This window comes from Rattus norvegicus, chromosome 10 (assembly GCF_036323735.1).
Source record: "Rattus norvegicus strain BN/NHsdMcwi chromosome 10, GRCr8, whole genome shotgun sequence".
NCBI lineage: Eukaryota > Metazoa > Chordata > Mammalia > Rodentia > Muridae > Rattus > Rattus norvegicus.
The window spans coordinates 55,319,489-55,333,836 of record NC_086028.1 but is presented as its reverse complement, the minus strand read 5'-3'; the positions used below and the strand labels follow the sequence as shown (position 1 = coordinate 55,333,836).

At 49.7% G+C, this 14,348-nt stretch overlaps 1 protein-coding gene across 2 annotated transcripts; it reads right to left on the bottom strand.

Moving 5' to 3' along the window:
• Positions 1-542: 542 nt before the first annotated feature.
• On the bottom strand, positions 543-13,755 carry Asgr2 (asialoglycoprotein receptor 2). Of its 2 annotated transcripts, none has more exons than XM_006246676.5 (9): positions 13,590-13,755; positions 13,115-13,324; positions 8,561-8,677; positions 8,209-8,304; positions 7,546-7,617; positions 7,341-7,427; positions 7,109-7,254; positions 1,252-1,358; positions 543-1,010 (listed from the first exon to the last, which is right to left on the bottom strand). In XM_006246676.5, exons 2-9 carry the CDS (start codon positions 13,236-13,238, stop codon positions 854-856), a joined length of 906 nt encoding a protein of 301 aa, XP_006246738.1. In that variant the 5' UTR covers positions 13,239-13,324; positions 13,590-13,755; the 3' UTR covers positions 543-853. The 2 variants fall into 2 exon arrangements, with proteins under 2 accessions (XP_006246738.1, NP_058885.1); NM_017189.3 differs by having other exon boundaries at positions 550-1,010; positions 13,115-13,270; positions 13,590-13,728.
• Between the last annotated feature and the right edge of the window lie 593 nt (positions 13,756-14,348).

Below are 14,348 nucleotides of genomic sequence, written 5' to 3'. Positions count from 1 at the left end.
GTGTGGTGTGTGTGTGTGTGTGTATGGTGTGTGTGTGTGTTGGTCTGTGTGTGTGTGGTGTGTGTGAGTGTGTTGGTGTGTGTGTGGTATGTGCATATGTGTGTTTGTGGTGTGTGTGAGTGTGTTGGTGTGTGTGTGATATGTGCATATGTGTGTTTGTGGTGTGTGTGTGTGGTGTGTGTGAGTGTGTTGGTGTGTGTGTGGTATGTGCATATGTGTGTTTGTGGTGTGTGTGTGTGTGGTGTGTGTGTGTGTGTGTGTGTGTGTGTGTGTTTGTATGTGTATGCCTTCCTCCTCCAGAGGCTTGGATTAGAGTGAGGGCATTCCCTGAAAACTAGGTTGGGAACACCTTGAAACTTTGAATTTAGAGCACACCTCCCCCCAGGATCCTCTGAGGTTGTACCCAGCAGCCCCAGTCCATCTAGATGCTAGCCACTGAGGTTCCTGCTTCCTGCTTGATACGTTGGTGTGTGAAGGAACGTCCTTCAAGGCCTCAGACCTTGCCTCCTCCCTCTTTTGTAGTTCCAAATAACCAGGCCACATGAGTTTCTGGTATTGTTTATTTTTTTCTTTCCTACTCCATTGTTGAAATTTATAACAATTGTAATAAGTTGTGAAGAGGGGTGGAATCTCAGTCTTCCTAACGTATGAGACCATAGAGCCACCCCCTTTCCATTCTCCCATAACCCCCCTCATGCCTGGGACTCTGTCTCTCTTTCTTGCTCCAATATCCCCAGTGAAAATGTTGGGGTGATGCGGTGATGGGGTGGGGCAGAGACATGGTAGAGCAGACTCCTAATGAGTGATGCGGGGGTTGGGGGGAGGGTTGACAAAGACATAGTAGAGCAGACTCCTAGTAGGTGATGTCCCGTTTCCTTTCACAAGCCCAGCGGTTCACCTGCTGGCAGAAGTTGTCATTCCAGAGGCCATCTGACAGGATTTCAGCACAGTCTTCACTTCCCCCCTCTTCATGGCCCTGCCAGTTATCTGGCTGAGTGAAAGCCCAATTCCTAAGAAGGTAAGCCAAAGAAAGCTCAAGGTCCAGCCTCCCCACCTCCCCATAGTTCCCCACCTCAAAAAAGCACAGCCTTGGAAGGGTTGAAGGGTTGAAGATGCACAGGCTTTGAAATGGGGGAGCAGGGTCGGGAAGAAGAAGACTGGGGAAACTGGCCCTATGGGAGTCCATTGATGTGAAAGACCAGGCGGCTGTCCCTGGAGCAAACTCACAGGGAGATGCGGGAGGTAACTTACTTGAAGTTACTTCTATATTCCGTCCCATCCACCCATTTCCAGGAGCCATCCTTGTCGGTGAGACCTATCCAAATGTGAAACGCGCCCCTGTGCTTTACAACGAATTCCTGGAAAAACAATCAGGAGAGCAAATTGCCTCATCCTTTATCCATCTGCGCATGGAGGAGCCACACTCCAGCCCGCCCCTGCTGAAGCCCCAGCGACCAGCAGCTTTGTCCCTGCTTGCTCCTCCACAGGAGTGGCTAAATGAACATTTACTGGGCTGGGTGCTGTACTAAGTGCTTTGCACTGATGGTCTCTCTTGAGCCTTAGTACCTTTCCAAGTTTGGTGCCATAGTAACTCCCTTTGCAAGGTAGTTATTAGAAAGTTATTACCTAGAAAGCCAACCAGTATGTAGCTTGTGACAACCATCCTGTTTCCAGTCTGGGCCCACTTTTCACTCCATTCCTAGCACTGTTGTTATGGCAACTCCATCTTCTGCACACAGCATCTTTGGGATCCTGCCCTTGCTGGACCGCAGATCCCAGAACCCACGAAGTACCTTGCTTTCAGTTGTCTCCCTCTTGGCCCCTCGTCCTCTTGCTGTGATTTTGATGTCATTTCCTGAGGTTTGCCAGGTCCCAGCGTTTCCATACTCGGGCCCACCACCCAAAACTGCATTTTGACCTGGCTACATGGGGTCTGACAGTTTCCACTGAGGGTAGAAAGATGCTTGGATGGAAGGCAACCGGCCTAGAGCCGGGGAATTGTCAGGGGCGTCCGTGCAAACATCCCTGTGCTTACAGATTGCTCCGTAGGACTAGAACCATTTGCTCTGACATATGTGGCTGCTCCTGGGAATCTAAGTTCCATTGTTTTTGTATGGTTGCAAGGAAATGATTGGTCACTTGGTTTTATAAAGGAAGCAGAGGGTCAGTTTGACCAGCACACACTCTAACAATCTCCTTTGATAGCATTTGGAGAAATGCTATCCTACCTGCATTTGGAGAAAAACTGTCCAATTCCCCTCACACTCTCCGGAGACCATGGTTTCTTATCCAAGAGCAGAATCTGTGAACAGCAGCGCCCATAAAATCTAGAATTCTACATGTAGGACAATGTCCTGTGTGTGAAGAAGCAGCTGCAAGGGCCAGGGAGGCTACTTCACAGATTCAGAAATATCAACAGGGATGGAGCAAAGGGACCTGGAGACAGGATGTTCAAGTTGCTGCTACCTGATGCTCTCTGTGGTCTCTAATCGCATCACCAAGGAAACTGAATGACTAAGACAAATGTATACAATCAAAATCCCATCCTGGAGCTCGAGGCAGAGGGGGGAGTCATCAAACAGTGCTAGAGGACCAATTCGGATCATCCATCTGCCCTTTCCTAAGTGGACATAAGAAGGAACTGTGCACACTGGAAACAGTAACAATAATGAAACTGTTGCAGAACTCCTGCCCCTCCCCCCAGGGTGGAAGCGGGGTGTGGACATCACAAGCAGCTGTGGCTGCCCAGCCCTGACAGCTGAGCATACAAGCCACATGTTCCACAGACCTTTGATCGTTGTTTTTGAGGACAACGCACCCTAAGGAGACCTGTGCTAGAGTGGATGATGCAGCCCAGCTGGCACCCCACCCATCCAACATGCAGGAATCCCTAAGTCTACTCCCACCAGCACCGCATGAACCAGGAAGCAAAGGCAGGAGGGTCAGGAGTTCAAGAGCTCCTCTGGCTACATAGCAAATTCAAGGCTAACCTGAGCTACATGAGATCTTGTCTCAGGGGGAAAAAAGATGCTTTTCCCATCTTTCATATGAAAAGTTATATAAACTCTTAGGGATTTTTTTTTTAATTTTTAGATTTTTATTCATTTTATTTTATGAGTATACATTTTCCTGCATGTACGTCTGTGCACTGTGTGTGTGCCTGGTATGCAAGGAGATGAGAAGATGGTATCGAGTCTCTTGAAACTGAAGTTACAGGTGTTGTGAGCCTTCATGTGGGTGCTGGGAACAGAATCTCAGCTCTCAGCAAGAACAGCAGTGGCTTTTAAATTGTTGGCCCATCTCTCTGGACACTTGTACTTAGTTTTTGAAGCCAATAAACCTCAGCCCTCCATTTAGAGTTTTATATACATCACCACTACAGTAACTAAAAACAAACTACTCATCTTCCACAACACCGTGGGAAGAAAAACAAGCTCATCTCACAAGCAAATGTGAAGATGGAGAATGGGGCTGGAGAGCGGGCTCAGTAATTAGGAACATTTGCTCCGTAAGCATAAGGACCTGAGTTCAGAATCCAGCAACTACATAACAAGCCAGATGCCTCAACAGATGCCTGTAACCCTGGTTCCAAGAGTGCCCAGTGTGGTGGACTGCCTGGTGCTGTTTGTTTTTTTTTTTTTTTTTTTTTTTGGTTCTTTTTTTTTTCCCCCCGGAGCTGGGGACCGAACCCAGGGCCATGCGCTTCCTAGGTAAGCGCTCTACCACTGAGCTTAATCCCCAGCCCCGCTGTTTGTATTTTGATGCTAATCCTGCCGAGGAGCGAGGAGCGGATCCTGTACGTGATTCCGTGTGAACCTGCTCCCCATTTTAACTGGTCAGACAAAGGCTAAAGCCTGTGATTGGGCGGTGGAAAGGAAAGGTGGGGCTGGAAGCCTTAGAGGAGGGAGAGGAAAGAGGGAGAGAGAGGATGAAGAGAGAGAGGAAAAGAGTAGAAGAGGAGGTGGAAAATGGAGCAGAACCACGTGACCTGGAGAAGTCATGAGTAGCAAGGAATCTCAGCTGGGGAACAGAGCAGTGTAGGGGTGAATCTGCCCAATCTAGGCGTACGGCTTATAAATATTATAACTGAGTTGTGTGCTCTTTGCATGGACGTATTGGGGTTGGAGATTTACTGACACAAATCTGGCTGGTATTAAATATTTAGGCTTTCTGGTGTTTTCCATTTGTGTCGATTTAGGTGGGCAAGAGAGGACGAGACTGCGGAGCGGTCATTGGCTGTCGGTGTAGATGTTCTCGGGAAGGATGGGTTTGGGTGGCTTGGCAAGCTAGCCCAGGGAACCAGGGCCAGGAGGAACGGGTGGCTACTGAGTCTAGAGCTAACATGGATTTGTAAAGTTACACGAAACAGGCCAGAAATAAGACAATGTCTGAGAGCTCCAGGCTTCCAGTCTAGCAAAATTATGAGCCTCTAGGGTCAGAAAAAGACCCTACTTAGGAGGAAGAAGCAGAGGATGCTGGAAGGGGACACACAACATCCTCTCTAGCTTCTGTGTTAATGGCAAGTACATGCACACTCGGCCCTGCACTCCCACACAGGAGTGCACACACACACACACACACACACACACATACACACACACACACCTAAATAAAAACATGTAATTAGAAACCTTGAAAACTAAATATGAAAGATACATCTACTTATTAAAATCATCTCAGGTATTCAGGAGTCTGAGGGAGGAAGATCACCTGAACCCAGGGGTCCGAGGCCAGGCTGGACACCAAAACAAGACCTCAGCTCCAAAGTAGGAAAGGGACCGAAGTCAGGGAAGGGTTGGAGGAGCATTTGTGGTAGGGCAGAGGCAGAGGGAGAGGGAGGAATGAGAAAAAGCTTCCTCATGGTCCTCCTAAACACTGAGAAATTTCACTCTTGTTAAATTTTTTTCCTAATCAAAACCACAGTGCCGAACACTCGGTGGGATAAACCCCTTAACCTTCCTGGTTCCTGGCAGCACTCTGCCGAGCAATCCTGACACGAGCCGTGGACTAAATCAGAATGTTCGAAAGTAAGAGGCAGGGGTTGTTGACATTTGGTCCCCAGGGTTGAGAACCACTAATCTAAAACACAGAGGTCCAAAAAGGGTTGGCACTGAATAATGGAGAGAGACTAAATAAAGCCAAGGGCCACACCTGTCTGCCAGCCAGAGATGAGGCCAAGGCAGAGGCCTTAAGTGGGACCTTCAGAAGGATGACAGCATGGCCCACCGAAAAGCTGGAATCGTGGACTCGTGAGCCAACTCCAGCTGCATTACATAAAGCCGATGTTTTCCTGTGTCAAAGTTAACGAAATACTAGCCAACTCCAGTCTGATCAGTAAATCAAAATGTGCTTGAAATTACCATGAAAATCACTTGCACAGCCTGACAGACAGCAAATAGGAAATATATTCTGACTTCCGCATCAAATGGCTTCATTGCTTCAGCACTGTAAACGGTAGTGAAAACACTGACCAAAGAGGCCAGGTGGGTCTCCACCCTGACTGCATCATGACTTGCTGGCTCCTTGGCACATTACTTAACCTCTGTCTTCCCTGGTGCCCACCCAATGAGATTTTAAGGGCTAAAGACATGAATGAACTCATGAACGTGTCCAGGCTGTGGTAGGTGCTGCTGTAAACACTATCATTATTACCTTCCTTGTGAGAAACTGTTCCGCCCACTCTAACAGGTTGGTTTCCCACCATGAACTTTGATCTTTATCTGGGAATGGTAGTGGGGAAGGAAGACACAGGACACTTATGGTCAATGAGGACCCAAGGACCCACTGCAGGGAGCCATTTAAGTCTTCCCATTCTGTTCTTTTTTTTTTTTTTTTTTTTGGTTCTTTTTTTCAGAGCTGGGGACCAAACCCAGGGCCTTGCACTTCCTAGGTAAGCGCTCTACCACTGAGCTAAATCCCCACCCCCCCCCCATTCTGTTCTTTTTGCCACAGCCTACAACCTATACAGCCAGAAGGGACTCTCAGTCCCTGTACTGGATTGGCTCCCAAGCTCTAGCCTTAAAGTCATCTTGGCCAGCATTCTATCAGACTTGGTCACCTGTCCCTGGCTTCATGCCACTCCTGATTCCTGGCTCCCACTTCTTAGGACCAGTTATTGTTCCACCATGACCCCTACCACACTCTTCTGTACTCTTCTTTAGGTTACAAATAAGAAATGCGCCCAGGAAGAAAACTGCTCCTTCCTCACCCAGCAGCCAGCTGCCAATGGTCCTTCATCCAAGGCTTTCCTCCATCCTGGGATTTTGGCTTGATCTTATTCAGGTCTTGTGCGTGCAACCACAGCCACTGTGTGTTTTCGTGTGTGCAACAGCTGTCATGTCCAGAAACACACCTAAGCCACCCCCCATTAGATGCCCATGCTTCAATGGATGACTCTATACCCATGCATGTACTGGTATCACTAATTGGACTCATTGGTTTTTAAAATGAAGAGGAAGAAGAGGAGGAAGAGGAAGAGAAGGGGAGAAGGGAGGAAGGAGAGGAAGAGGAGGAGGAAGGGGAGGAGGAGGAAGGGGAAGAAGGAGGAAGAGGAAGAGGAGGGGAGAAGGGAGGAAGGGGAGAGGAAGAGGAGGAGGAGGAAGGGGAAGAAGGAGGAAGAGGAAGAGGAGGGGAGAAGGGAGGAAGGAGAGAGGAAGAGGAGGAAGGGGAGGAGGAAGGGGAAGAAGGAGGAAGAGGAAGGGGAGGAAGAGGAGGAGGAAGGGGAAGAAGGGGGAAGAGGAAGGGAAGGAAGAGGAGGAGGAAGGGGAAGAAGGGGGAAGAGGAAGGGGAAGAAGGGGGAAGAGGAAGGGGAAGAAGGGGGAAGAGGAAGGGGAAGAAGGGGGAAGAGGAAGGGGAAGAAGGGGGAAGAGGAAGGGGAAGAAGGGGGAAGAGGAAGGGGAAGAGGAGGAGGAAGAGAAAGAGGAGGAGGAGAGGAAGGAGGAGGAGGAGAGGAAGGAGGAGGAGGAGGAGGAGGAGAAGAAGAAGAGGAAGAGGAAGAGGAAGAGGAAGAGGAAGAGGAAGAGGAAGAATTATTTAAAGTAAATAATAATAGGTCAGTACAAAGACTTGGTCAGGCCACTTCATCAAACCTACCTACAGATTTCCTCACCTGCTCCTCCCTGGAGTTGATGACCAGCAGATGGGCATTCTCCATTTGGCAGTACTGGTCAGCCTCAGCCCAGGTGAGCCCATCCCGAGAAAACCAGTAGCAGCTTCCACCAAACTCCACCCAGTTAACGGGGCAGCATTCTGTGCCTGAAGGAAGAGAAGAACAGAGGGAACTGGGATCCGGCTGGAGGAGACTGCCACACTGAAACTGAGATTTCCTGTCCCTACCCTACCGTTGCTCAGGAAGAACGCCAGCTGACAGGTCAGGGTTCGCAGATCCAGGGGGAAGTGCTTCAGGTGGAAGAGCAGCGTGGAGTGATCTAAGGAGCAAGCACACGGGCAGAGATGCAGCAGACACATGGCTCTGGGGAAGCACACAACGCACGGCATACAACACATCATGATGGCCCAGAAAGGTGTGGGAGGGGAATCTCCGACCTGCTTTTATGTCCTTCTGCTTTTTCTCCAGTATGGTTTCCCAAGAAGTCAAGTTGTCATTCCTGCTACCTCCTGAAAAAGAGGGATGGTAATTGGCTTCCCCATCAGTCTGACTCCTAAGTGCTTTTCTGCTGCACACGCCTGGGTGTCCCTAAGAGTCCACTACCTTGTCCCATATGCTACTTATCTACCACCCAGACTCCCACCTCACCCGAGCGAGGCCACTGTGCTGTTTAAACTCCTTCACTGGATCTCCATGTTCTCAAGCCAAGCCCCACTCAGTCCACACAGCTTGTGCTGTGGCCTGGCCCCTCCATATCTCTGACCCCTCACCACTGCCTGTCACTCACCACCTCCTGTCACACAAAAAGTGTACACAGTCCTAAGATGTAGTGGCCTTCTACACCTCCCAGCCATCATGGCTTCTGCTTGTCTCTGCCTAGGACTAATCGCCACCATGTCACCTCCTGCCCAGACTCATTGCCCAACCTCCTTAGGTCAGGGCCCATGTTGTCAAAAGCCTTGCTGGTCCCTCTGGTTGGATTGCTCCTCTCCGCAGGTTTTTGTCCCCACAGCCTGTGAGCACACTCCTGCTGCAACCCCCAGAACCACGCCCATCAAATCTGCACGATGAACAAGGGCCAGCTACCCTGCCCAACTCACCGTGGGAGTCCAGAGCCTTGAACTCCATCAGGGTGGTGGTGGAGAAGTTGCTCAAGGTTTCTTTCAGGGTCCAGAACTCCTTTTGCAGCTGCATGCCTTGTCGGGAGACATTTGGAACCAGATGGGTGTGCAGCTGTGTCACAGCGTGTCCACATCACTGCGCATGTGACTGACCCCACGTCACCCATCACTTCTACCGCCATTCATCTCGCTACCCCACCACTGATCACCACTGCACCCAGAACCTGCCCCCAGGGTGCCTCTGCCTCTCCTTCCCTTCCTCCCCTCTGCCCAGACACTCCCCAGAGCACTTCTCCATCCTTGCCTCATCCCTCCCAGGCCATGACCTCACTTTGGGATGAAACCACACAGATGACCACCAGCAGGAGAATGTTGAAGGCCAGGGCGAGCAGACTGAGGCGGAACTTGGAGCAGAGGCGCTGTGGAAAGGGCCTGGAAGGAGGCTGTCCTGTGGGGGCCGGCGGGGGGAGGAAGGTAGTCAGGAAACAATTCCAGAAGACTAGACACTGAGAACAAGACACAGAAGGGGACAGGGGCACAGAAGTCTGAGGAGGCACAGGCTGGGCAAAAGGGAAAATCAGGTGTGGGATGAGGAAATTAGATGGATTTTGAGCCTACATACACACACTCTCTCTCATACACACATAAAATTACACACATGCACCCACATGTGCATGGGCAAGCACTCACATGCACGTGACATAAGATTTACCAGCTGTGCACACAGATGAGATCTCACACCTGGGAACAGGGGAACATAGAGAAGACCAGGATGCAGAACTGGCCTTTTCTAAACACCCTACAAAAGGAGGTCTATGTGGTTTTTCTTCCTGCCCATGAGTCAGAGACCCGCAGATCACCTCTGACCTTCCCCAGCCCCTGTCCCTTCAGAATGGAGTGTTGACAGACTAGGTCCTGTGCTCCCCTTAGTCAATACCCTTATACCCACTCCCACAAGCCCAATCCTAAACAACCCATTCCTTCACACTTCCGCTGGGATTATCCAGTCCAGCTTATCCCACTGTAAAGCACAGACCCAAAAGCCATTGTGCGGGCCACCTACTTTACTCATCTCCTCCAAATCAAAACCTCCCCCCCAACTCCCACCACCCTTGCCCCCATCCCCAGGAACTCAATGTCACTGGTGCGCTGTCCCTGTAGCCTCCCCATCTTCCCGCAGTCACCTCTCCTGCCTGCTGACCCCCACTCCCGTGCTTCCTCTTACCAGTCTAACACATTTGCTCACGCTCACACTCACAGACATCCACACACTGTTACACACCAACATCTTCACCTACATGAACCGGCTTGCCTTGCCTGGACCAGGGGAGGGACTCATCTCCCAGCCCCTCCCATGCTTTTGTACCATCCACCTGCACTCAGGCTCCTCTGTAGCCTTCCCCGTCTCAGTACCACCATGCCCAAGCAACCCCGCATCCTGGAGGTCACATCTTCCTGAAGTCATTTCCTACTGCTGTAACTGAGTCAGATGTTGCCTCTAAGAGTGGCTATCCAGAATTCCACCTGTCCATACCAATGCTCTCCCTCCATGGCAGCCGTACTTAGGACCCCAACTTAACTAGAGTTTTCCTCAATCCCAAGCCCTTAAGCACAACCTTCCCTGCCTCTCACCTCCCCTGACACCCTCCTGAAACCTGTGTTCCTCTCTGTTGTGATGGGGCCGTACCCCTCATTATGATCCCCAGAGCACCACCGTTGGGAGGGAGAACCTGAATGAAAGGTGGTTAGGCTCTGCCCTCCTAAATGAATTAATGACATCATCGCAAAATAGCAGTCTTACTAAAAGCTTCCTCTTTGCAGTCCCCTTCACACACACACACACACACACACACACACACACACACACACACACCTTTGCTGTCCCATTCACCCTCCCTGGGCTCTCCTGCTTTGGGTTGATGCATGAAACATGAAAAGGCCCTGCCAGACACAGCCCTCAGTGCTGGGCTTCCCAGACTTAAGAAACATGAGCCAACACATACCTGTAAGTTTCCTAGTCAGACGCATTCTGTCTGAGCATCACGGGAAGGTATAGAATACTCCAACTAGAAGCGCTTTCCGACCCATCTCCCCAGCTGAAAATCAACAGCGGAACCCCTGACTGCTTCTGCTAGACTGTTCATGCAGGAAGCCCTCTTCCTGATTCCCAACTTACCTGTGTCCCTGACCCTGCCAGCCCGGCAGGAATAAACCAGCTGAGCCACCAGTCAGGTCTGGCATCATTCAGTCTGTTAGTGACCTCATTTTTTCATGTTTAAGATGACAATGAAAAAAAGTAGCTACCTGATTCAGTTGTTCTGGGAAATATTGATTAAAACAGAAAGTACTGTGTAAGCATATTTGAAATGCTCTACTCAAGACAAAACAGAAGCTGTCAGATTTAATCTTATTTCAGAAAAAAATTAATTAAAAAACACATATATACACACATACATGCATGCATATATACACACATATTCATGTGTATTCATACATACACATACATGTATACACATACACAAACATATATACACATTCATGCGTACATACATCTATATGCATACACACATATATATACTTGCATGCATACACACATATATACATATATATTAAAGAACAATTTTCAAGACACTGAACATCAGGCCATGAAGAGCGTTAATCCCTGAAAGCCAGGAAAATGAATGAGTCCTCAAATTGCCCAGCTCACTACTCGCTGCCCTAGAGAAACTTTTCAGGCCACTGGACAGAGAAGAGAAATTGGGACAGAGTCTAGCAGACTCCCCAAGTTGAGGAGACAGCCTGAAAGCCTGAAACCCAAAACAGTTAGGGTGCAAAGAGTCAGACAGGTCCTAAGCCACTTTCCTGCATCCCAGGAAACTAAAGACTAACCAGAGTATAAAAACACGGCTCCTGAGAGGCCCAGCCAGAGTATGCTAGCAGAGACGAATGCTCACAGCAAACCACTGAACTGAGAAGGGGGTCCCCACTGGAGGATTAGAGAAAGGATTGAAGGAGCTTAAGGAGCTTGCAACCCCCTAAGAACAACAATGCCAACCAACCAGAGCTCCCAGGGACTAAACCACCACCCAAAGACTATACATGAGACTGACCCTGGGCTCCAACTGCACATGTAGCAGAGGATGGCCTTGTTGGGCACCAATGGAAGAAGAAGCCCTTGGTCTTGCCAAGGCTGGACCTCCCAGTTTAGGGGAATGTGGGGAGTGGTTGGGGAGGGGGAACCCCTTTATAGACGAAGGGGAGGGGGAGGGGATAGGAGGCTTATTGGCTGGGAATGGCTGCAAAACCGGGAAAGGGAATAACATTTGAAATGTAAATAAAAAATATCCAATTAAAAAAGTTTTTAACATAAAAATAAAAGCACTCAGCACTCAGCACCCAGCACCCAGCACCCAGCACCCAGCAAGACAGAACTCACGGTGTTCAGCATCCAGTTGTCACAAAACAAAATAGAAAGAAAACCTCAAACTAAGGAGATGGACAGACTGACAAAGCAGGCAGGGGTCTCGGTGATCCAACTCTTGCCTGTATGTGCAAGGCCCTGGGTTCGAATCGCAGTATCAAAAATAAATAAGCAATAAATGAATCTCCTCAAAATGAGATCCCAGGATCTTCTGAACAGGACTCAGAAGCGACACAGATGCTAGCACAGACAGGATGCTGACATAGATGCCGTGGCTGGACCACACACGTGTAAAACATTAGAGATGTGACAGAGAGGTGTAAGTCCCAGGTTTCTTCTGAGATGAAACCACAGTGTCTGGAACACACTGGGTAACTAGCCCAGGGCAGGATCTCTCTTACCCTAAAAGCTTTCCACAATCATGAGGGGCCTGTGTTCAAAATGTGCAAGAAGAAGATTCAGGCAGAAAAAAAGTGAGAATCACCCGGGATCTCTGTGCACATTTCCACACCCAACTCATTGCCGCACCCCAGTCCTGGGGGCTGCATTCCTCCTAGGCACATACATGCACATGCACACATGTACTTCCACACTGTACACACATATACACTCACATGCACACATGTACATACACACATGCACACACATGTACATGCACACATGTACTTCCACACTGCACACACATATACACTCACATGCACACATGCACACATGTACATACACACATGCACACACATGTACATGCACACATGTACTTCCACACTGCACACACATATACACCCACATGTACATGCACATGCACAAATGCACACATGCACACACACATGCAGTTGGGGGAAGACTCATCCCTAGCTCTCAGGTGTTCCCTCACTCCTTAGCATACCCTTTTCTTGGGACCCTTCACTCCGAGGTATCAGCAGCTCACATGCAGAGGGTCACTGTGTTGACTAGTATTATGTCAACTTGACACAAGCTAGAGTCATCAGAAAGGGGGAAGCCTCCACTGAGAAAACGCCTCCATACTATGTGGCTGTAGGCAAACCTGTAGGGTATTTGCTTACTAGGTGATTGATGGGGAAGGGCCCAGCCCATTGTGGGTGGGGCTATCTCTGGGCTAGTGGTTCTGGGTTCTATAATAAAGCAGACTGAGCCAGCCATGAGGAGCAAGCCAGTAAGCAGCTCTACTCCGTGATCTCTACATCAGCTCCCGCCTCCAGCTTCCTGCCCTATGTGAGTTCCTGTCCTTCAATAATGAACTGTGGTGATGGAGTAGAAGCCCAATAAGCCCTTCCCTCTCCAAGTCGCTTTAGTCACGGTGCTTCATCAAACAGTAATGACCCCGAGTAGGACAGACTCAGGAGCACCCTGGTCACTGATTCAGAGTGAGAGAGTCCTCACAGAGAGAGAGAGGAGTTGGCAGCTGAGACAAGGATCCCAGAGAGGCCCCAGAAACTGGACACTTGCCTCCCCAACGTGGATTTTCTGTCCTAAGATTCTGCACATGAGAGCCTTGTTCCTCATCGCCAATGAGCTGATGGTCGTTTTCCTCAGAGTCCAGCTGCTGGATATCTTGAAAGTCCTTCTCCATGATGGGCCCTCAGGCTGGAGACAGATCTGGGACTGAATTGAGATTTCCTTAGAGCTAGAATTGGGTTTGTGCTAAGACTTGAATTCCTGTGGAAGGACATAGAGGACCTGAGTAGCTCAAGGAGAGTGGCTGAGAGGTCAGAGACTCGTTTGGGAAAAGACACGAATTACTGGAGGCTCTTTCCTTCCCAGGAGGTGGCCTGGCTGTTACTGAGGCCACAGCCTTCCTTCCATACTCTCACAGAGCAGACTACACAACACCCTCTCGTCCCTCCACTCAGAGTCCCTAAATCATGCTTGCTTTTAGCTCTAGGCGTCCCCAGTCCCACCTGCCTCCCACTACCTCAGTTACCTGTTAAATGTATAGAGAGCTGACTCTGGCTTCCGGAGGCAGCCTGAGTCCAAGGAGAAAGAGGGGTTAAACCTGGGACAGCAGGACAGCAGGCGAGAAGGAGGAGGGGGCTGATCTAGGCAAGAGGCCTGTCTGAATGTCTAAGTCCATCTAAACTGTCATCTCCTGCCTCTGGGACTTTGGACAGTAAATAGAAATAGAAACACGGTTGGAACTCGAGCAGTGAGTAGTGGGGGTAGGGGACATGTTTCTGTTCTTACAACCAGAGAAGGGAGACAGGAGATCTCCTCCTACATAAGGTCTCCTTGAACAACACCACACACACACACACACACACACACACACACACACACCACATACACCACACACACACACAAACACACACACACCACACCACACACACACACCTCTCTCTCTCTCTCTCTCTCTCTCTCTCTTACACACACACACACACACACACACACACACACACACACACACACACGTCATCTCGCCCTTCATTACACCATGTCGGAAGGGAAGCAGGGATGCAGATGTGGAGGGCCAGGATACAGTCCGCAGTTTCCTCTCTATCCCTCCCCTGTTTCACTTCCTGCCTCTTTATTTTCCAGAACAGTTGATTTCTCCAAATATCTCTGACCAGGAGCGGAGTGACCTACAGATCCGTTCCCTGTTCTTGCCCAATCTGAGCCTGTGACCCTGGCACACAGCCTCCTAGGTGCTCAGCACCAGGCCCCCATCTCCAGCCTCTTCACGCTC

Bases quoted from the DNA above. Each gene is read 5' to 3' on its own strand.
- Asgr2 (XM_006246676.5), bottom strand. From the start codon at position 13,238: ATGGAGAAGGACTTTCAAGATATCCAGCAGCTGGACTCTGAGGAAAAC. The intron at 7,428-7,545 runs GTCGGAGATTCC...CTTGCTCCTTAG, and splicing joins GCAGAAGGACATAAAAGCAG to ATCACTCCACGCTGCTCTTC. The intron at 1,359-7,108 runs GTGAGGAAATCT...TTGTTTTTCCAG, and splicing joins TCAACTCCAGGGAGGAGCAG to GAATTCGTTGTAAAGCACAG.